Raw genomic sequence first — 24,477 nt, 5'->3', positions numbered from 1 at the left:
CAGATCTGCATTTTTCTACCTATGGACAGATCTGCGTTTTTTGCTTTGAAGCTTGCGTTGAAGCTTTTCAAGGGCTGATTCATCCCTCTTTCAGTGGGCTAGAGTTCCTCCTCATCAGGGCGTCAGTTGGCAGCCTCTAGGTAGCCTGACAGGGGCTTTTTTTTTGGACAGCATACCTGTCTGTCTTGGCAGCATCTTCCAGGGTTCTCAGGCGTTTTTTTTCAGGTCTGGACAGCAGCATAGCTGTCCCAAACAGGCTGCGTTTTTGGCATGTTTGGGCTTGCTTTCCCTAGCACTAATCTTGGAGCTCTCTGGGCTCCCATTTGCCTATCCCTTCTGGTTATCTTGTGCCATCCCTCTCCCCCCCTCCTGATTGTTCTCTGCAACAGTTCTTGGTCTGAGGCTTCAGCATTTCCATATTCAGCCCGTTCTACAGCCCCTTTATACCTCTGCGTTTTCAGATTTGCAGCCATGGATGCTGCGTTTTTCTGAACCGATCTTGCTGGTAGCTCTACCTTCATGTGGGCTTCATCTATTGGACCCGAAGGTACCTTCTCTTAAGCGTTTTTCCTCATAGGAGGTGTGGACACTGGTTGACCTGAATTTTCAGGTTTGTAGCCCTTGTTTGGCTGCGTTTTCTTCCCCAGTGGACACAGATCACTTGCAGAGGGGGTTCCTTGTTTGGATTGTGGCTTTGGAGGCAGTTTGGTACTCGAGGAGGATTCTGAATTTCAGATTTCAGTCAGCGTTTTGCTGATTTTGGAGCATCTATACTTGTGTTTTGTTCCTGGCCTACACGGTTTCCCGGTTTCTTCATGTTCCTTGCCTTTTGTTGGCGGTGGAGTGCTATTTTTTTGTTGGATAGCAGTGTTTTGGCTGCGTTTTGCTTTCCACAGGAGTTTTCTACACTCAGAGGGGGCCTTTCTCCAGCTACTTCACTTGAGGATCAGTTTCGGGAGTTGTTTTGTATCTGTGGAGACTTTCTTCTCTGACAGGAGTTTCCAGTTTTCTGGAGGAGAGCAGTAATCTTTTCAGAGATCCTGAGCAGAGTTTATTTTGTCCAAGCTTGTGTTCTTTGCGGTATTCGCAGAACAAGGAGGGTGTTTTTACCCTTGCGGTGTGATCCTTACACATGGATTTTTTATTTGTTGTTGATTCTTGGGATCTGGTTCTACTTCTAGAACAGTCTTTTGCTATCTGTGATGCTTTTGAGGACTTTGTTACCACTGCAGTTTATATTCCTGCTTCTCTTCCTCATTGTGAGGAGTCTATCTCTGCATCTCTTTGTGATGCTTCGAGGATGCCCCTCCCCCTGCTAGTTCTGCAGGCTTGTTGTTTTGGAGGATGTTTTTTTGGACCCGGTGGGATGCTTTGGATCTGTGGTTGCTAACCGTGCCTGGGGCATAGTGGTACTTACAAAGTTTCAAAATCAGGTTGGGCTTATATCAGTCCAAGGATATTTTTTTTAGAGGGGGATGTGGAATCCTTTTATCTTGTGATGCCCACCTCAGTGGTGTGTACTTATGTACAGCATTGGGCAACTCATGTTATGGAGTTTGAGCAGATGGACCCCATCTTTTCTACAGAGTCTTTACATCTTGCGATGTCGACCTTTTCAGAGGATGCTTTTGTACAACATTTAGCGACTCTTTGTATAGAGTTGGAGTAGATTGACTCTATTTCTTTTGAGGTTTCCAGTGAGGAGTACTTTGGTTCTCCCAGGATTGATTATATATAGGATTTGATCTTGGTTGGTTATGAGGTTTTTGATACCTTCTCCAGGCTAGATACACAACATTCGACTTTGGGGAGTGTTCTTACACTTGGGTTTGGAACCATTATTTGGAGCAGAACGTCGCAGCTTATATAGTTGTTTTCTTCCAGAGGAGTGGTGTACCTAGCAGCTTGTTCTGTTGCTTTTGTAGTTGCTGAGGAAATTGCTTGTGGAGCTTTCTTGGTACTTGTTTTTGTAGTCTTTCATCTTTGATCGAGGATGGCGTCTCTAGCTTCTTGGAGTTTGCTTCTCCCGAGTCCCAGAACCATGGTTTTTTAATTATGCTAATCATCTTTGGGGAATCCATCAAACTACAAAATGGTGGAAGCAAAATTTGCACAAGATGTGGGACAGCAATTTACCTCTGAAGCAAAAAGTTTTCATGTGGAGACATATTGCTAGAATATTCCCTGCTGGAGAATTTTTGGAAAACGGGTATATAGCATTTGCTAAATGCCCTTCTTGTCAGCATCGGAAAGAGTGCAGCTCTATATATGTTTTTCAAAGAGGAGGAATATATATGTGTGTGTGTGTGTGTGGATATATAAAATGCATATAATATAATTATATATATATATATATATATATATATATATATATATATATATATATATATAATGTGTAATATTTATGTAGCAAGAAAAAGAGATGGGAGAAGAAGAGGTAAAAAGAAAAAAAGAAGAAGCGGACGAGAAGAAAAAGAAAAGGGGTAAAGGTGAAGAAGGAGAAACCACGAGTTGGAGCTCACCAGGTGCACCTCAGGATCCCCCCCCTCCCTCCTCTCTTCCCATGCCATCTTTCTAGCCTTTCGCCTAGGGGTTAAGTAGGGGTTAAGGAGAGGAAGGGGAAACAATATCCCCACTATGCAAGTTGGAACTCACCCAGTGCACCTCAGCCCCCCCCCTGCCCCTTCCCCGCTTTTGCCTAACCCATCTTTCTAGCCTTTGGCCTAGCTCTCTCTCTCCATCCCTATCAGTTGTTTGCCATTTCCTTCTCATGCTCTGTCCTCCTTCCCCACTGCCACACTGTGCCCTCCTTCCCTCACCCTCCTTTCGCCTTTCTACTGCTTCGTCCATTCGCCCTTCCCCACCCGTTGCTTCATTGTCTACCCGCCCTCCCTCCTTTCAGTGTTCCTTTATCCGCCTCGTGTAAGGTTCTCCATGACCAAGCCGGTTGTTTGCCATTTCCTTTGTCCTCCTTCCCTCGCCACCTTGTTGCTTCGTCCATTCGCCCTTCCCCATCCACTACTTCATTGTCTGCCTGCCCTCCCTCCTTTCGGTGTTCCTTTATCCACCTCGTGTAAGGTTCTCCATAACCAAGTCCTGGAACTATCCGACATGGCTCCATGTAGGAGCGAGGCTTAAGGTTCACCTTTCAGCCATAGAGTCCTCCCAACTCACCCTTGAGCTGGGGGCCATAGCTACATTGGAGAAGCTCTCCCACAATAAGACCTGGCATCCCATAACATAGGCCACACCCTACAGGTGTCCTCGCGGTGAACATCCTTGATGGTCCATGCTCAATGATGTCAGACTAGATAATTGTAATAGCTTATGAGCCTAGGTTTCACTTATATAGTCCCTTCCCACGTTCGGGATCTCTCTCCACTAGGTGCCCGATGTCCGGCCTCCAGCCTAATCCCGTGCTAGTTTGTACCTGTCCTGGACGTAACGTACTTCCCCCCTTAAGGACCATTGATGAAGCCGGGGAATTGGGCTTTGAGATTCCTTAGATTTCCATGTAGCCTCCCTCTCAGATCTCCCCTCCACTTAATCAAGCACTCATCATAAGCAGAACGTCTTGAATGCTTATTAAATGGGGCCAGAACTGCTTCGGATCCTTGGGAAATGTACACAGTTTGCTCTTCCCGAACTAATTCTTGGACAGGAACAACCGTATTGGAATCACGTAATTGTGGTTTCGGTCTACTAACATTAAAGACAAGATGAACTGTTATCACTCGAGTTCTAAGTGATATGCAACATCACTAATCTCCACTTAGGATCGAGTAAGTTCTAAGCGATACACAACATCACTAATCTTCCTTTCGATCCTAAATGGATTGCAAAAGCTGAAAGACATCTTGTAATGTTTCCCCCTTATGCATAGTCCTAGCTTCCTTTTGATCCTAAATGGACCGCAAAAGCTAGAAGACATCTTGTAATGTTTCCCCCTTACGCATAGTCTTGGAATCCTCAGGTATCCTCAAGTACACCCAAGTACCCATGTCGAAGACCTTGGGAGATTTTTTTTGGTTAGCGTAAGTCTGAGCTCGATTTTGAGCCATCATTACACTCTCCCAAGCAAGGTTAAGCATCTTCTGCCATCATTACACTCTCCCAAGCAAGGTTAAGCATCTTTTGCATATCCTCCAAGAAATCTCTGGCTTGCTGATCTTGGATTTTACCCAATCCTAGAGCAATCTGTGAACTGAGGTTGAAAACCGTACATAAGCATAAAAGGATAAAGCTTGCACTTAATGCTTATCGTTGTTGTACGTGAATTCAAGTTTCCCACTTCGATTCCTCCTTGAAACAAAGGCGCGTAGATCATGTTCTCCAAAGTTTGATTAGTATGCTTTGTTTGACCATCACTCTCCGGATGATCAGAGGAAGACATACTTAACCTAGTTTACCGAATACGGCTCGCCAAAATGCTACAATGAACTTAGGGTAGTGACTCTCTCTTAAGGCAAAACATAAATCATGTATAATTGTTCTACAAATAAGCAGCCAGCTCATGGCTCTTAATTGTAGACCGTGTTGGGAGAAACCTTGCCATCTTGGTCAGTCTATCCACGACTGTCGAGATAACATCATGTTCTGGAGTTGTTTGAGGTAACCCAAGGATAAAATACATCGAGATATTTGCCATTTGGCCTCAAGTATCTCTAGAGGATGAAGTAAACCACCTTGCCTAAGGCAATCAGTCTTATTCACTTGGCACTTGCTACACTTCTTTACATGATCCTCACATAGGACCCGCATCTGTGGCCAATAGAAATATCTCTTGACTAACACGAGTTCTTTGAATGCCTGGGTGCCCTGCACTTGAAACGTCATGATACTCAAAGAGAATTCTCCTTCGCATATCGTCGTCGACTTCCGGCACACAAGCTTTATCTTTTCGCATTAACAATCCATTCGCATTACAAATGGAATATTGTTGAACTACCTTCTCTTCGGCATGGCTTTTCTGGGTATCTGAACTTCCTAGATCTCTTGAGTTGCCACCGGTCTGAAACGAGCTACCTGATATTTCCAAAGAAACGATCTCCTTGGCAAAGCCTCTGAAGAGAAAGGTAGAGGTTAGTTGATATCTTAGCTACTGACAAGGCATTAACTTCAAGAATCCATCTAAGGGCATTTGGAACTTGAATGTTAGACCCCTTGCAATATCCTATCTCAAGATCCAAGTCTTGCATGAGCTCAACCCTCCTAGCTTTGTGATGGCACAAATTGCCTTGGTTACAAATGTAGTTCAAGGAATGATGATCAGCCCACACAACAAACTTGGAACCGTAGAGATAACGTATCCAATTCTTCAAGACATGGATGACTGCAAGGAACTCCTACTCTTGTGTCTTGTACTGCATTTCATCCTCAGTGAGCTTCTTGCTCTCAAAGGCAACGGGTCAAAATCTTGGAAAAGAGTTGCCCCTATGGCAAAATTACCTATGGCAAAATTACTAGCATTCATCGCGACCACAAACGTCTCGCTAGGATCCACTAAATGTAACATAGGTGTCGTAGTCATGAACTCTTTCAAAGACTCGAAGCCGTTGTTAAGGACTTCATTCCAAATAACCGGAGGACTATTCTTGCTTATCTTTTTCATAACCCCATTTAGGAGTCGAGTCAATGGTACAGCCACCCTGGCATAATTTTCGATAAATTTGTGTAAATCCCAAAAAGGATGTTATCTGCCATATATCGCGGCACTACTGGCCACTCAAGAACTTGTCTCACTTTGTCTTGGTCTACACATATACCATCTTGAGTGATGATATGATCCAAATAAAGGAGCTCTGGTTAAAAAAGTCACTTTGATTCCTTTGCATAGAGCTTCTCCTGTCTCAATATTTGCAAGACAATCTTGAGATGTCACGCACACTTGTGCAATGATTTACTATAAATAAGTATGTCATCCAAGAATACCATGATAAAATTTATGGACGAAGTAAATCATCATCTATTGGAAAGTGCTAGAGCATTAGTCAAAATCAAATAGCAAGACCAAAAACCCATAGTGACTGTATGGAGTACAAACACCTGTCTTGAGTACACCCTCAGGTCGAATCTTGATCTGATGATACCCTAACCTCAAATCGATTTTCGTGAAGTACTTTGCTCTCCGAAGCTGATCCATGAGTTCATCCACGTACGGCAGTGGATATCCATTCGTAATTGCAATTTTGTTAAGCTCCTTGTAATCTACATAAAGCACATCATGCCGTCCTTTTTCCTAGACGAAAGTATTGGTGCCCCCATGGAGACTTACTTGGCCGCACAAACCCCTCTCGAGATATTTATGTGGTTACCTTTGAATCTCATCCTCCTAAGTTTGACTAAATTGATAGGGTTGTTTCGTATAAGGCCGACTAGCAGGCACTAACTCGATTCCGTGATCCATGTTCCTCTCAGGTGGTAAACTCTCAAGTAAATCAGCTGGGAAGATGTTTGCGAATTCACGCTTAATATCCTTTAATGCACGAGTTTTTCCCCCCTCTGTGATGGTATCATCCATGCAACAAAATGTGTCACATTCAAAAGAACACACCCTTGCGAATCTGGAATCGCCTAAAAAGAAATTGCACTTAAACAGACTTAAACAACATAGATATACATCATACTCAAAAGATGTTAACTGATCATTCAATCTTGAGATGTCACGCACACTTGTGCAATGATTTACTATAAATAAGTATGTCATCCAAGAATACCATGATAAAATTTATGGATGAAGTAAATCATCATCTATTGGAAAGTGCTAGAGCATTAGTCAAAATCAAATAGCAAGACCAAAAACCCATAGTGACTGTATGGAGTACAAACACCTGTCTTGAGTACACCCTCAGGTCGAATCTTGATCTGATGATACCCTAACCTCAAATCGATTTTCGTGAAGTACTTTGCTCTCCGAAGCTGATCCATGAGTTCATCCACGTACGGCAGTGGATATCCATTCGTAATTGCAATTTTGTTAAGCTCCTTGTAATCTACATAAAGCACATCATGCCGTCCTTTTTCCTAGACAAAAGTATTGGTGCCCCCATGGAGACTTACTTGGCCGCACAAACCCCTCTCGAGATATTTATGTGGTTGCCTTTGAATCTCATCCTCCTAAGTTTGACTAAATTGATAGGGTTGTTTCGTATAAGGCCGACTAGCAGGCACTAACTCGATTCCGTGATCCATGTTCCTCTCAGGTGGTAAACTCTCAAGTAAATCAGCTGGGAAGATGTTTGCGAATTCACGCTTAATATCCTTTAATGCACGAGTTTTTCCCCCCTCTGTGATGGTATCATCCATGCAACAAAATGTGTCACATTCAAAAGAACACACCCTCGCGAATCTAGAATCGCCTAAAAAGAAATTGCACTTAAACAGACTTAAACAACATAGATATACATCATACTCAAAAGATGTTAACTGATCATTCATATCAATAGCTAATACAATAGGAATATCCTTTCCTTGAGGAGGTACAAAATGGGGATCCTTAATTACAATGGGGTAATCATTATGTACAAAAGTAATAGTGTGGTTTTCATAATCAATTTGCAAAGTAGGTTTCTTATCCTTGAACCAAGATATTCCCAAAATTACATCAACGCGATCCAAGGTCATGAGGTGAAAGTCAAGGTTCTCGCGGTAGTCGCCCATGTGCAACTCTAGGTTTGGAATTATCTTGTCCCAAATCTCTAGCGCTATGCCCGTTGGCAAATTTCACTCGGTACCTGTGGTCCCTTGCCACCGTTGGCAACCACGGTTCTACACCAAGCGCGCACTCACAAAGCTGCCATTATGAAAAAGTACAAATATCTTTTGGCCTTTGATCTAACCCTCCATCATGAGGAGATGATGCTTTGCCGAAGGCCAAAGTATCCAAAGAGCATCCGTGGCACAAACTGTGCTCCATGTGGTGAATTTCAATAGTAGAGATATGGGGATATACCTGAGATTTCGTGAATAGAGAGCGACTTTCCCTTGTTCTTCTTGTTCGGACAAGCCTTGGCCATATGCCTTGGGTGGTTGCACTCAAAGCACTCTCTTGCAAGGTCACCGCGAACGTTTCACTATCGAAATGAAACGATGTTGAAATGATTTATTTTGGAACGAAACGTTTCAACACCAAGTAGGTGGACATGAAATGTTGGACCGAAATGATCATATACATAAAATGTGAAGGTGTTGGCCAATAGTTATAAGATGATATTAGCATATTTATCATCATTAAACAAAGAAGACATACAAAAGAGAAGAGAAAAGAACAAATAGGATGAAAGAAGGAAAGAGGAAGAGTTATAAAAGCTAAAAAGCACACAAAATCACAACCTTTTTTCCCAAATGAAATGATATGGTTTCAATGTGCACATGAAATGTTTCAACACTGAAACGTGAAACGAGTTTCAAAGCCACTGAAACGAGTTTCATGGTGATCACACTCTCTTGTCTTCTTTGCTTCCACCTTTTGGGGTGCCTTTCATTCTTGTCTAGCCTTCTACTACTTTGTTGAGGTTGAGTCATTGACTATTGGGGTTTGGATAAGCTTTTACTGCCACCATGGAACCGCTTTTTATTGCCAAATCCATGTTGGGGTTTTTGCAGAGTGCGCTTGTGACCATGGATATTGTCAAAGTTTTGGGCAAATTGAATAGCATCCTCCAGAGTCTTGGCTCCATCCCGGGAGACTTGTAATTGTACTTTGGATCTAACCCATGCATGAACATTGCCATGGCGTGGAAAGGTTTCACTTTACATTGCGCCATGTAAGTACGGAAGTTGTTCAAAAAATGCTCGAACGGTTTTTCCCAACATGCTCAAATCTTGCAGTTTCCAATAGGCCGCTATTGGGTCTATGGTGGAAAATTGCTTGCGAAAAGCATCCATAAACCCTTGTCGTGGGCTATGGAAAGTGGGAATCTTACTTGCACTATCTGTGCTTGATGTTGGGTCTTTTGTGAAATATTTGTTCCTAATTGTACAACAAAAGAGACATTTTCCGATTGCTCGTAATTGTGGTTGATGGGTTGTTTGGCCGTAGTCAGCTTGGGATGAACCTAGCTCAGGATCAACATCAAGAGTTTGAAACATTGTGGCAGCCGACATGATTTGACTACTTCCGGAGGGAGCGAACCTTGAGGAATCACAATTGCTAAGCTATTCCTTGGCTTATGTTTTCAGGGTGGAATTTCACACCTAATGAAGCTCAATGCCTAATTTTTAGGGTAGATTCCACTTCTAATTACAATTGCTAAGCTATTCCTTAGCAAACCAGGTTTTCTTCCAAAATATGAAAGTAGAATGCAACAAGCTCAACACCAAATAACAAACAATAACACATTCAAAGATCCAAAACATATGTTTTTCGGAGTGTGATCCCCTAATCAACACCAAGCAATATTGGGTGATCCCAATATAGCTTGGAATGAATGGATAAATGGAACTTAGTTCTAGGCTAGTCCCCGTTTTGGCAGTGCCCGGAAGACCTTCCTATGTCTAGATGGAGGCAAAAAAAGATTGCATCCATCCAACAAGCAAGATTCAAGTATTCTATTGCAAAGAAATGAATGTGTATTGCTTAGTGTCAAAAATGACTAGTTTCATTGGGCCGGCCAAACTAAAAAATGGTCCGGTCACTATTTCTAGTCTTAAGCAAGTATGTACAAAAAGTCCTTAGACTTTCCGTATTTGACATTAAGCTCAAGGTAAGTGAAACCAACACTGTCTTTCAAAAGATAGATGTCCGTTTGAGTAGGTAAGATGGCAAAGCGCCTTTCGGTAGGTCGGGCAAGTGAAACCATGTTAACCTACGAAGTGGTTAACACTTTGCAAAGGTAGTTCCCATGATCCAAGATTCGTAGGAGTAACTTGACGGCAATTATTTCAAAAGAAAACATTCACGCATGTAAGATGGCAAAGCGCCTCACGGTAGGTCAGGTGAAACCATGTTAACCGACGAACTGGTTAACACTTTGCAAAGGTAGTTCCCATGATTCAAGATCATGAGATGGACGCCTTTCCCATCTGTAGGCGTAGGCCATGCCTTCTTGTATTGTACATTTCTTCGTAGGAGTAACTTGATGGAAATTATTTCAAAAGAAAACATTCACATCTAAATGTGAGAATTTTTAACTTGTGTTAACAAAAAGAACATGATCTTCAAAGAGAACAAGATTTAGCAAGATAGATAGATGGAGAATAATTCGAGTTACTGTTGCAAACCACTATTACAGCTGATGGCAACTTCCTCCCACCCGTGTGCACTCTTGTGAGGGAGCTTAGATAGCAATCTAGAAAGACATTGAGACAGAGGTTGCATGCACTGTGAAAGAAGGGCACACAATGCAGTGAAGGTAGATCTCAAAGCAATGACCTGAGTATGATGAAGCTGCCAGACTGGCCAACAAGAACCAACCTATCATATGATTCTTCGCCAGGTATTATATATAAAGGACTCCACACCACTAAGTCAAACTGCACACAACCAACCACATTCCCCAATTGTGTAAGCTTGTACCTGCATGTAGCCTATTTGGTATGATACCAAACCTACCTAAGCCATCTCTTAACCATCTAGCTACATATGACCATCCTTGGTGCCCAAAGTGGGATCTGTTGGGCGTTCGTGCTACTCATACATGAAGCGACTTCTCCTCATAAAGGGGGCCTTACAATGCAGAGCTAGCAGAATTGGTGCAATCAACATCCCTTACATTCAAGGAAGAATGGCAGTGGTGCCATTTGCAAGGCATCCCATCATTTTGATTGAAGGGGAGAATGGCACCACTGCCATGTTAAGGCCTCTCATCACCTTAAAGGGGAGAATGGCACCATTGCCATTCTAAAGGCCTCCCATCACCTTAAAGGGGATAATGGCAGCACTGACATTCTAAAGGCCTCCCAATCCCATTTCTTTTAAGGGGAGAATGGTAACACTACCATTCTTCCTCATGTTCTTTGAAGAATGGCAGTGGTGCCATTCTCAAGGCCTCTCTTCACCTTGGAGGGGAGAATGGCACCACTGTCTTTCTCTCTTACATTCAAGGAAGAATGGGGAAGGCACCACTGTCTTTCTCTCTTACATGCAAGGAAGAATGGTAGTAGTGGTGCCATTCTCAGGGCATCCATTCATTTTGTTTGAAGGAGAGAATGGCACCACTACCATTCTTAGGGCCTCCCATCACCTTAAAGGGGAGAATGGCAGTGGTGTGATTCTCAAGGCCTCTCATCCCATTGATGAGGGTAGAGCATTGTTTTCCAACACTAAATACTGTGAGAGTGCAATGTGAGATTTTTTGAATAACAGAGTAATAAATAAATTTATGAAGCATATTTTGAAGTTTTTGTTGCATTATTTGCCAGGGATCAAAAATGGCATCTCTTCCGACTCCAAAAAGTGTTTCAGAAGTGATTTTCATCAACTGTATGCGATGTTTTTTTGCGGTTCTGCGAATGATTTTAGGGAAATTGTATCATCAAATTAACTCTTGACTTCAATAAGCCTGAATAAGAAAACCAGTGCTAATGAGGACAGGTATTCATCTTTGCAGTTCCATATGGAGTGATATATGGCTGTGGTGACTTGATCTTCTCATCACACATGATCTTTACCCTCGTCTTTGTCAGGACATATCACAAATATGGAAGCAAAAGGTGGTTTTTGACATATTTTTGGGTCCCTTGTTATGTTTCTTCTTTGTGAAAATTCGTTCTAGTTACAAAGCTTGAAGCATGCCATTCCGTGTCCAGGTGTCAGATAGTGGTTGAGAGTGATTGATGGAAGGAAAATCTTGCAACATGCAGGTGGATAAAGCAGCTAGCTTGGATTGTTGCTGTAGTTTTGAGTCTATTGATTGTAGCCTCAAGGAAGCATTATTCGGTGGATATTGTGGTGGCTTGGTGCACCTTCTTTACTTTGTTTGAAAGTTCCAAACCTGCTGGTTTTGATTTATTGTCGGTCTGTGTCTGTAACTGGATTGTGCAAGTCTTTCTTACTAAGGAAAATGTTTTTCACAGGTATACAGTCAATTTGGTTGTTTTCTATGCAGATCGACAGTTTTTCAATATGGGTAAACTTTTTAAACCTTTGTTGATGTATTTGTCAGATCGTAGTGAACCAAACTTACCTGGAAAGCTAGCCAACAACGCCTAAACATAGCAAGACCTCCATGGATAGCACAACCCCTCTTTTCCTTCAAAAAGAAAGAGACAAAACGGTCCTCGGAATGGTGGAAATGAGCAACAACAAAATACCACAGCAGGGCAGATGAGCAGATGGAGTCTCCTTATGATCTGGCACGCTTGAGACCACACTATGGCTAGGTAAGACTTGGTTGGTGGTCTTGGGATGGATACCACATGTTGCGTGGTGGGGCGAAGAGCTATAATGAGGGCGCTTGGCACTATCTGATCCCATCTGGGGCCCTGGACAAGAAGGGTTATGGGCCCCAGATGCACACAAAAGTTGCTCTCTGTTTCTGCATAGTGGTGGAAGTGCCCTGCAGGTGAAGGAGTAGGTGGGATGAGTTGACCATGCCACCGGATCCTGCCAGTTCCACTTTCATGAGTCACAACACACTGCAGTCTAGCCAATGGCTTGTTCTTGCATAACCAGAGTCTCCAGGCTGGACCGTTGATGTTAACAAGGGGAGGGATATGTGTCTGTGGGAGCCAATCGGTCACATGAACACTATACAAGAGCACAAAGTTTCTTTCTAATGGCCTCCTTGAAGGGATGCCGCCTAGGAAACAAAGGGGGGCAGGGGGTCCCCTGCTGAGCTCTTCTTGTCACTTTTTTTTTTCGGGAAAAAGATCCTTCTATTAGTTAATAAAAACAGCCTCGAAGGGCTAAATACAACCATGAAGGGCTAGATACAAAGTCGCCTCCATATATGGGGCGGGGATCAAATAATCAAGAGGTGTAGACAGATGCACTTCCTGTCACTTATATAGGTGGTAGTTGTAAGATTATCATTTGACCAGTCTTGAGGGTTCATTCGTACACCATAGAATGAAGCCTACATGGACTTGCACATTGTGATGAAACCTTGGACATTGATGTGATTCCAAACATGGTCACCTTGGGCCTTGTGTCGTCTGGTGGGTGTCACATGCACATCTGCTGTACTAGGGTGCCACATGGACATTGTGTCACGTGGTGTCACATGCACCTTGCACTCAGGTACACAATGACACACTGGCATCATCATCAATGCAACATTTGTACAGAAGTAGTACTTTTGTCATACGTCATGACCCATTGTGAGCCCTCAGTCCAGGGACAGTCAGGCACGAGCTACATAGGTCAGTCTCCAAGCCATAGAGGTCAGTCAGGAATCAGTTGGCTTAACCCACTTGATCTACAATTAAGAGTCATGAATTGGCTGCTTATTTTGTAGACCAATTATACAGGCTTTATGGTTTGCCTAAGGAGATCGTGTGTGATCGCGACCCAAGTCCACTGCAGGATTTTGATGAGAGGTATTCGCTAAACTGGAAATTAGGTTAAGTTGTCTTCCTCTGATCATCCCAAGAGTGATGGAACAAAATAGAGAATTACACCTTTCAAATCAAGGATTGTACTGTCAATGGTTACATACGTATGCTCAAAGAGTACTAACCTCAGTTACATTCTCACTGCTTTATTGAACTTAATGCAGAAATTACAGAGCGTACCAGTGGTGGATCCACATTATTGCCCTCGAATTTGAAGGATAAAGATGGGCAAGGCAAAGGAGATCATCAAAAATTGATCAATGGCAACGGTACTGGTGTAGCAGATTTGTCATCTGACTGGGTATGCAAATCTGCTCCACATTAGCTTGTTAACTTTGGTTGGATTTGAATACAAAATGTGGATGAAGCACTTACCGCTTTTGTGCTATTCAGAGACACCGAACGCCTATAAATGGAAAGGTTAATGAGGATGGAAGCCCTAATTATGGAAGCCCTTCACCTGACATTGTGCTAAACGGGAATTCATCGGCATTTACACCTTTCCATGTTGCCATCTCTACTCAAATTTAAAAAAATAGCTATTTTGCAATCTGGCCTAAATAAGGCCGGATCCTATATAATTCTTTTTGTACCAGATATCTGAGTTTTACATACTGATAGTCTGATTCGAGACCCCCTCTTTCCATTATATAAAGGTGGATCCAATAATCTGACAATGTGATGCTGCAAGTAAGGAGCCAAGTGTGGTGCACCTCTCCAGGCAAGTTAAAATGTTTTTTTGATGAGTGAGATGAGCTCAAAGGAGCACAGTCTCAGTCATCTAAAAAAATTGTAATATACGTTTAGATTGGGTGACTCTGAAAAGGCAAAAATGTATACATGTTTAAGAGTAATGTTTATACGTTTATATTTTAAATGTGTGCACATTTCCACTTTAAATAAAGCAATATGGTGAGAGGATATGGGTTTGGTCCTCACTAGCTACAATGCTCTCTTTTGGCATTCGATGGTACTTTCTTCGCAATGGGTCGACCACTTTTACATAGATCAAGTTGAGAATGCATGCTATTGCAAAGTTGGGTGATTGAAGTCCTTTAGTTGATGGTTACTATTTGCACCACTAATTGTTTCAAGCATCCCCCAACTTCTTCGTTGTCTTCCTCTTCCAATGTTGACCTCCCCATCGGTCTGTCCCTATGAGAGTAGGATAGCTATGTGTAACCAACCTAAGTGGGATGTTTAGGTTAAATATTTGCTTGATGAGAGTGCATAGGTGGGTGACTTTACTTTGAGTGGCTATCCATTCTCTCTTCTTGTGGGCTGTTTAGGTTAAATGCTTGATGAGATTACATAAGTGGGTGACTTTATTTCTATCCATTCTCTCTTCTTGTGGTTTGGCTTTCTTAGATATGTAGTGCATCTGGCCCTTAATGCAGTAACTCCCTTTTGGTGGAGTAACCATGATTTATCAACATGCGTGCTTGGTCCCCCTATTCACACGAGAAGTTGGCCTAGGAGGCTAGATGGTTTAGAGACAGCTTAGATTAGATTGGCTCATGGCGAAATAAGTTACATGTTACATTGGACCATGAATCATAATGGTCCACACATGGAGCAGATAAACTTTACTCTTGGACACCTTGCCTTGACATTGCAAGGCCCAAGAGGAGTCCAGATGGTCGTAGGAGGTGGGATAATTGTATAGCAATTACTAGTTTATCTTTTATGGGTCGAGTTTACATCATAGACACTAGCATCAACTATGTCATAAAGCTACACAGTCATGTCATGGCCACCTTGCGTATTCATGCCTATATAGATATGTTGGTAGGAGGCAATCGTGGTGATGCTTTGGCCTTCATAATAATACCCTTGGGCTTGCAAGTTGTTTATTGTGACTTTTGACTCTTCCAGGTGGGTCTTTTCTTTCTCTTCACCTAAGTAGTGATTGGTGTCTAGGATCGTATGGGAGTCCAAACAACACCATTATCTTAGTAGTACTTTTGTGCTTGTAGGATGCACTTAGTTACCCACCACTTTTGACCCTTGTGATGATACCAATAAAGGTTCTTGGGTCTCACGGTTGCAAAGAGATTCTTTTGAAGAGTTAGTAGAGTTCTTCCTTGAACATGAGAATGTTCACCTACCCAGAGGTGCAAGTTGCAGAGTGGTGATCATTGAGTTCCACTCAATGTGACTTGTGTTGTCTCATCCATCCTCTTCTAATGAGGACCTCACCTGTAATCCTTGCTGCATAATTCTTTGCTAGATTCTAACCTATAGGAGGATTTGACATTCCTTCTAATAGAGATGTGAGTTGAAACGATCCTCCTTCATAGCCTTCCTATATCTTTAAGTTCACTTTTCAACAAATCTTTTCCAATAACTATATGCTTTATTTTCTCACCAAGGGTATTTAATAAATGTTTAGTGATCTTACACGACATTCATCACTAAAAGGATATGTTAGCCTTGGACTTATAGCTCCACATGTGAAGGGAAGGCCTCCTTTAGCTCTTGCAACAACAACACAGTGAGTGCTCCATTGAAAAATTGATGGTAAGAGTGTTGATTAATGCATGCCCAAGAATATATGAAAGGGGATAAGTAGAGTGCCAATTGGTCATCAACATTAAGACAATATAACTTGTCAAACATGGCTTTTACTGAGTCTTGGCCCTTTCTAGGATTAGTCTAGGCCACGAGCATGGGAGTAGGCATGAGCTAGTCATCAATGTCCCACATTTGATAAAAGTATGTAGAGCTCATGGCCTCAAAAAGAGAGGCAACTTGCATATTAGTGGACATGAGTCCCAGATCAAAATCTCCAAAAGGCGAATGCAAGAAACAAGTCATGGTGTTTGCCATCAAAATTAGGAACTTTACAAATAAATAACAACTCCTTGAGAAAGGCATAATGAACGTTGTTTTTCTCCTTAAGATGCTACCTTGTTCAAAGAGGTGTAGCATCTTGCCTGTGAAGAACTCCCCTTGAGTTTAAGGTGTTAGAGTTGGATTAGTGGAAGGATAATCTTTGGTATGAGTGCATATGGGGAATTTTGTAAGCAAAGTATTTCATAGGCAGTGTTGCAAAATATAAGGGTTTAGAATGAAAGTAGAATATAAGAGCAACCACACACACTTTTCCAAAATAGGAAAGCGTAATTTTCTAAGACTAGATTACGGAAAACGTTCTAAAGTTGCAAAATATAAGGGCTTAGAATGAAAGTAGAATATAAGAGCACACTTTTCCAAAATAGCAAAGCGTAAATTTGTAAGGCTAGATTACGGTAAACGTTCTAAAGGAACAAAAACTGAACCCGACGTGAATCGAACACGCAACCTTCTGATCTGGAGTCAGACGCGCTACCATTGCGCCACGGATCCTTTGATATCAATTCATCAAATGTTGTTTAATATATTACTTAACGTTCTCTCTCCTCTTCGCCCTTCTCAAAAGCCAATGTCAACATATTTTTTTGAGTCAACTTACTATTTCAAAGAGATCTTGTGCAATTCTTCGTTCTTAGAAAGCATCCATGTGTAGTCTTCATGTTACTCTTAATGTCCGAAACCAGCAGCTCTTCTCTCTCTCTCTCTCTCAATCTATGAGATCTAGCATAGCAAGTCCTAAACTCCATGATTAGATAATGATAAAAATTAATTCTAATTACACAATTATAAGCAAGATAATAAGCTCAAGAAGCAGACATAATCTTCATTAATCTCCCACATGAAATGTGTGGTATAATACACCATTTTAAGTCCCCAATGAAACGCTTAAATTTCATCCACCTCCTTGACTTTAGTCCATAGTGACCCATGACCTTATCTCTACGGCGTCTCATCCATGACATCCTTTGGAATCTATTCATCCATGAGTGCAAGATTTAGGGGGTATTAGCCCTTGTTTTGCTTAAAACAATAGAGTCTACAAACTTTAATCAACATGTAGAGTTTGGTGTACTTCCCCTCAATGTCAAATTCAAGGAGGTTCTAGAGACAGCATGTGCTACATGCTTAAGGCCACCCATGCTTTTATGTCAAGGTTTTGCCGCATCCACCCATGTGTATCTTGAATGCATGCACTACCATGCACCCAAAAGTGAAGAGCCCCCCCCCCCCCCCCCCTCCTGCGGTTCTTCCCTCTTCCCCTCTTCTTGATGTTGGCATCTTGGACACTTCAATTTCTAACCTAAGGGTTGGTCTCCACAAATATAAATGGACTTTGTTTAGCCTAGAAGGCATTAGTCTCCATTTACAAATGTAGGAGTGATGTTGCTGACATGCCCAATAAGGCCATGTGAAACACTCAGAGAACAAAGGATTTTTATGCCTTCTACACACTTGATAGTGTGAACACACTTTTGATGCTATGAAGCTCTGCAAAAGGTGATGATTGATTTACACATTAGAATTCACGCAAGGGTGCTCCCATGTGAAACCCTGGCTGTCTCAGGCCTAGTCACCACCAGTAGAGATTCAGTGGTGCACCCCTTAGGAGTATGCTCATTGATGAACTCTTTCTTAGTCTAGATCTTGAGATCATGTCTATTTCCAACAGGATTCTCTATCAGAAGAGTTTCTCTAGTTCCTTTGATGGGATATGAGTGGCTTTTGTAAATAGTAGACTTTTGAATATGTATTTGGGTTTACAAATATAATTATAATTATGTTTCCCAAAAAAAAAAAGAATTCACCCAAGGGTTTCAAAACTAAAAGAAAACAATCTTTATATTTTCGTTTGCTCTACTACATCGCACAGAACTAGTTAGTAGAGAAGTCAAGCCAATTATGATGAGTCACTTGCACATAGAGATGGTTGGCTATCTGTTGAAGTGGGGGTTACAAATATGCAGTGTTTGGACTGTTGGTTGTGGCTATGCTAGTGTTTGGACTGTTGGTTGTGGCTATGCTAGTGTTTGGACTGTTGGTTGTGGCTATGCTAGTGTTGTTCTAGGGGCATTGTTGAGCTCTCATTAAGGTTCAAACTGCATTGTCTTCTAAGTTGCAGAGCCTGGTGATTCTTCTGTAGATTGTTGATGTTGCAAAGCCAAGAGGGAGGTTGTGCATTGCTTGGGATTAGTGCCGTGCTGTGTCTAGTGTGCTCTCTGTGTTACATGGAGTGTGATAAGTGATTGTATTTCTTCTTCTTCTTCTTAATACTTTGCTTGCATCTGTAAATGAGTATCACCTTGCTACTCAGATGCTAAAATTTTACTATTGCAAAAGAGCTTAATGGTGTTCTAATAACTGATTTGGTTAATAACATAAATTTCTCTTTTTATCTTTTTGAGTTTTCTCTGTACTCACTAGAGATACAACTCTCTGTCTCTTTCTCTCCCCAAACCTTACAAAGCAGAAGACAAACATCAAAAACTTTGATCTCTTCACAATTCAAGTATAAACACAATCATTTTCTCTAATCACTTCTAATTACTTGCATGACAACCTTTGATCACTTCACAAATCAAGTATAAACATAATCATTTGCTCTAATTACTTCCTAGTGACTAGCCTAAGGGACCTGATACCAACTTGAAATCCACCAGAACTGGGGTGGCTCATAGAAAGTAGCAAGTATAGACACAATCATTTTCTCTAATAACTTTTAATTACTTGTTGCTAATGACTAACCCTAAGGGGCTCTGATACCAACTTGAAATCCACAAGATCTAGGGTGGTTCATAGCAAGTACTAAGCTCCCAGATTAGATAAGGAGTGCAATTAATAATAAGCAAGATACAAAATGTGTGGCATAACAATATAGAACTTCTACTTCTCGTTGGTCGTTGAAGCTAAGGAATATGTGCATGTTAGTGACCTTATGCCAATTACCAATGAGAAGTCAAGAATCACAAAAAGATATATTTCCCTACCAAAGGTATATCATGTGCACATAGACATCTACTATATGGAGGCAAAAGGTGTAGAGGATGTTGCACTAATGTGCTACATTTACTTCAAAGTTGGCGGATATGACAACAGTGATAATAATAAAGACTTCACCATGCCACCCCAAGCTAATGTATACATTAGAGATGTAGTAGAAGATAAGAAGATAGAAAACCCTATAGAGATTAAAGTTGAGGTAGAGCTTAGTAAAGGACTTGATATTGTATATTTAGTATCAACTTCAAGGACTTTGTCTTCCTATAATATACAAATCATGTTCTCCTTAAGGGAATATTATTACAATCTTGTTGCCTACTGCACAGATAACTGAAGATGAGGAAGATTGGGTGGATTTCAAAACCACCTTCTCTTTTTTAGACACAGATTAAAAAAATTATGCTGGTGCATATAAGGCCTTTAATGTCTTATGTGAGGAAGTAGCAAATTACACTAAGAAATGGATTTCCAACAGAAGAAGAATTTGCTACTATTCAAGAAGATTGGAATTAACAAGTTTGTTGCTATTCAAGAGAGGTTGGAACTAACAAATTTTGGGAGAGCAACATAATAAAGTCTACCAAAAAAAGAATCATCTTAGACATGTAAAAAGATAATTGACTAATGGAATGACTCATCTCTAGTTAATGACAACAATAGGAAAAGTCCGTCAAAGGGGCTTGGAGTAATGCTCCTGCAAAGGAGAGAATGGGCCATGTTTGGACTTTCAAAATGGGTACACGGTCAAAATTGACAAATTGTGGTGGAAAACACTACCTTATTCCTTCAGGTGGCAAAGAAAAATGGTCCCTTTGATGAAACCACATAATTTTGTTTAAGTGGATGCATTAAAGAAATTAAAGAGAGAAGTACCACAAATCAATTTTTTGTTCTTGTGGAAGGAGAAGACAACAAGGACAATACATGTGTCCTTGCTTCAAAAGACTTCAAAAGCGTTTTCATTAACCCACAACAAACAATGTTTGCCATCCAAGATGCCATGCAAACACGTGGATTGATACTACCCTTTTCATCTCTATTATCTCCTTTTTTCGTTTATTCATGCAGTTCGTCCATTTCTTTGCACTTTTTGTTGTTTGAAGCAAGTTCTCTCTTTTCTTTATCTTAGAGAAATATTCTAAAATATAGCTAAGCCTCTTTGCAACTTCTATGAGTTATCAGTATTCTAGAATATAGGTGTTGAGTTTTTTTCTTTGTGTGTATTTCTTATAAGGAATTTTGTAAAGAAGTCATCTCAAAGTGTATTCTGAATACTCTTTGAAGTTCGTGCATCTTAACTTTGTAATTTTTACTCTTTGTTCTCCCTTTTTTCATTGCAAATGTATTCTAGAATTAAACATGCTAGATAGTTTTAACTCCTTTTGTTTTCTAGAATACACTTAAGAGGACACATCAACGCTTTTTTATATTCTAAAATACAAGTACAAGTTTAGGTTGTTTTCATGATTGCTCGTGCAATCTCTTTCTTAGTTGTCTTGGTGGTTTTCTTTTGCTACATTACCTTAATGTCTTCCTCTTATCTGTGTTTGTAGAGCTTTACTGATGCTTGTCACACGAATTAATGGTGGATAGCATGTTTAACCTTAACAAAAACTTAAAGGATGATGAGGAGTACCAAGAAACTAAAAGCTCTTCATAGAAAAGTGATTCAAGTCACGACGAAGAAGCCAATCCTTTTGAAGCTATCACAAGTGGTGAAGTGATAAGGGAATACATACTGAGCTTTTTGAGACACAGAGATTGTCCCGTGAGGTCTAGGAGGCCCACTTAGAGGAAATCTAGATTGCAATGAGTGGAACCTTGTGAGAGAAAAGGCTAAGCAAAAAAACATGGTAGACGAGATGCCATTGTTTCTTCCAATGGAGAACATTGAGCATCCTCGAATTGATCCTTCTACAAATCAAAGAAGACTTAAGGTTTGTAGCATTGTTTTGCAACCTCAAACTCTTGATGAAAGATAAGCCCAATATAAAAGTCCTACCACTTCTTGTGCTTATGGACAATGAAACTTGTGCTAATAAGAGGACTTCCAAAAGTCAAAGGTTGATCACTAAAAGTACATTGTTTTGAGTGGAACTCATTCTTTACTTGTAAAAAAAGAGTTGTGTGCAGAGGATCCTCATGTTACAAATTATAAAACTACTTTGTGTTAAGCCTTCATTGATTTAATTGATGATGAAGAAAGTTTTTAGATTTGGACCACGACCTTGATTCATACATGAGGCTGTGCATGTTGTTTCTTCAAAAAAAAAATTCTTTCATAATGAATGGATCAACCATATCAAAAGAAGTAAGATGAGGCTTTCAAGATCAGATTTGTGAGCAAGTTGGACTTATCACACCAAGAAACCTAGAAGGGTGAGAGATCAAGTAAAGCCAATATTAAAGGGCACGACAACTTCTTCCAGCTTGCCTTCCATGATGGTGAGATTTGGGACCTTCAAGAGAAAATCTTAAAGTTATGGGAAGAAGAAAAAATCAAAGGTCAAAAAGTGAAGCTTCTATTTGTAAGCCAAAGAGGGAGAGATAAAGGCAATGAAGATACTCTTAAGCCCATTTCAAAGGAAATGAAGATAACAAATTGGCATTCTTTGCAAGGCATTCGTGAGAAAACATAATTATGAGTGTTCTTTCTCATGTCAAAGCTAGGAATCTCTCTTTGGACAGCATGGGGGGAAAGGAGTTTTATAAGTAAGTTTAACCTTTTTTGTTTTTATTTTCGTAGAGTGATTTTTTTTTTGCATGCACATTTCACATTTTTTCTTAGGCAAAATACTTTTCTGCACATGCAAAGAATCATGATTGATAAGCTCAATTGTAAATATTGAGCTGAAGTATAGGCATACCATCCTTATACAAGTCAATCGAGCTCACTTAAATGTTTCATCTACCTCTTCAAGAAGTCACACATAAGATTTTTTTCTACTTTACTCATTTTCTTTAGGCCGTTGTTGCAGTGTTTATAACTTAGTCACTTCTTCAGTCTTTTTTCTCAAGTCTTCCTTTTTCTTAAGTAGACATGTAGTAGATTTTTTATGAACAACCTTGTTCTTTTGTTTTGTTAAAGTCACTAAGTTAACTTTACTTTAGGTCCCTAGATTCTAGAATCCAAATATTATTTTCTTTTACACTTTGTTCTTGGTTTTTTTTGCAAAATAAAATCCCACGTACTCCTCTCAAAAACATTCCTCAAAAATTTGAACAACACTTGGCACAAGCTCAAAATGAAACGAAAAGAAGGTTGGAAGAGTCTCAAAATTTGGAAACACTCCACTTATCGACCTACCTTTTAGAGAGCATAGATGATCCTCCTATTAGCTGGTGTGTTCATCTCACGAGGGTAGAGTTGAAAACATGGAGAGCATTGTTTCACAGTTCATCCTTATGTTCTAGCCATTGTTGATGCATCATATGGTTTTAAAGCACCACACTCTGTGAATGATGATGTTAAATATGGTGTTTTTGCTTACAAAAAAATAATTAAAGCTTTTAGAAAGGTTACTTCTTTTGAGTCTTGAGCAATGGTCTTCTTTTATGCCCATGACCAAATCCCTACTCAATAGAGAAAGCTTTCATTGATAACCAAATGGTTCACCAACTGTGCATTCAGTAAAAGCAACTTCTCTTTTAGAGGACTCTCCATTTTACTTCCTTAACTTTGTTTGTATCTTAGTTACTTACCTTTGTTTTTTTTTCTGTTGTTATAGGACTAAGCCCAACATTCAAGGTTACAAACTTGATAGCCTTTTCTTTGCTGCTAAGTTTGCTCTACAATTGATTTTTACTCTCTTGTTGGACTTAGTGGTAGAGGGAGTTTTAATTTTGCTATAAAGCCTAATTGCATAAATATTTTTTAAAGGCCATGGGTTTTTATAAGGGTTAAAGAGTTCAGTGGCACCACCAACGAGGTCATGAACAAGCCTCAACTTCTTATGATGGCTTCATTGACCTCCTTTCTTTGAAAGGAGAGTGGATCTTGTATTTGTTGTTTTTCTAGCACAACTATGGTCAATGCATTAAAGAGAGATCATAATGTTGTTGTGGAAGAGCTTTATCCTATGAAAAATTAAAATTCATCGAGAAAAGGGTTTTTGCTCTCAAAGAGCTTCCTAATGAGTTTCAAGAGGTTGGAATGAAGAACATGGGTGCAAACCCTCGAGTTAATACTTTTGGAGAGCCCCAACCTCCCTTTGGCTAAGAGAAGAGCATGCAGTTTGTTGATCTAGAGCCATACGAAGCTATTGATGGAGTAAAGGCAAATTGTGGAGATGGCTACATTCTCCACCTCCTACTACATCTCAAGAAGAGCATCAAAGTGAGCAGAGGAGCTTCTCTTTGTTTCCTAGCTAGTTTTAGTCTTTTGTTTAATCGGATATCATGTTTTGAGAACTTTAGTTTTTGGAATTAAATATTATTGTTTTGCTTAAATCTTGTAAGCCATTTTTGGCAAGTACTCTTAGTAGTGAACACATGCAAATTTCAAGATTTTTTCTAGTGATCTTTAAATTTATCTTTGAAAGTACTTTAAAAATGTCATTTTTAATTCTTTTAATGTAGACATGAAGTTAGAATTGTTAAAAATATTGTATTTGTATGCGTAAAATTTTTGGAGTCTTTTGTATACTTTGAAAGATTTTGGTATTTAAGTAAGTTTTTAAATTGTAACTCTATTTTACTTGGTAAAAATTGAAATATTTGATGAAAAGAAGGGTTTTCAAAGGTTAATCATAAAAGTGTGTTTGAGGTGGCTCATTTTTCTAAGTTTTAGATTTCCTTGAGGAATTTTGGTCTTTAACAATCTACAAAGGTCTAGAACTTGTAAAATTTTTAGCATTTTTGGTTAAAAAATTACACAGATGACTCGATGTTAAATATTGAAAGGCATCGATATGCGCATAGAAAACTAGATTCCAATTAGGGAATCTCAAGATAGGTGTGAGGTAACTCCAAGATCACTTGAATATTGTTCTTAGCTATAGAGAGTCCATTCTCAGAGACAATGCTTCCAAGAATGACACCATGTTTAATCCATAATTGGCATTGGAGTTGGTTCAATGAGATGAGTGTGAGGTAACTCCAAGATCACGTAGATCTTGTTGATCTTGTTCT

General features: G+C 40.2%; 1 protein-coding gene and 1 non-coding gene across 2 annotated transcripts in view; one reads left to right on the top strand and one right to left on the bottom strand.

Annotated features, from left to right (window-relative positions):
- The window catches only part of LOC147604568 (phosphatidylinositol:ceramide inositolphosphotransferase 3-like), an 86,396-nt gene extending 72,025 nt beyond the window's left edge, over window positions 1-14,371 (top strand). The window contains exons 7-12 of the mRNA XM_086794812.1: window positions 11,362-11,422; window positions 11,550-11,652; window positions 11,803-11,898; window positions 12,016-12,068; window positions 13,659-13,795; window positions 13,888-14,371. Coding sequence (XP_086650938.1) covers window positions 11,362-11,422; window positions 11,550-11,652; window positions 11,803-11,898; window positions 12,016-12,068; window positions 13,659-13,795; window positions 13,888-14,025 — 588 coding nt within the window. The 3' untranslated portion in view covers window positions 14,026-14,371. The remainder of the gene's footprint in view (window positions 1-11,361; window positions 11,423-11,549; window positions 11,653-11,802; window positions 11,899-12,015; window positions 12,069-13,658; window positions 13,796-13,887) is intronic.
- A 2,399-nt stretch (window positions 14,372-16,770) lies between these two features.
- Window positions 16,771-16,842, bottom strand: TRNAW-CCA (transfer RNA tryptophan (anticodon CCA)). The gene has a single exon. It is a non-coding gene; the product is annotated as a tRNA-Trp (tRNA).
- Between the last annotated feature and the right edge of the window lie 7,635 nt (window positions 16,843-24,477).

Source organism: Cibotium barometz, chromosome 61 (assembly GCF_041138505.1).
Source record: "Cibotium barometz isolate CiBa-2024 chromosome 61, ASM4113850v1, whole genome shotgun sequence".
Classification (NCBI taxonomy): domain Eukaryota; kingdom Viridiplantae; phylum Streptophyta; class Polypodiopsida; order Cyatheales; family Cibotiaceae; genus Cibotium; species Cibotium barometz.
The sequence above is the reverse complement of the archived record's forward strand: the minus strand, read 5'-3'. Positions and strand labels throughout refer to the sequence as shown.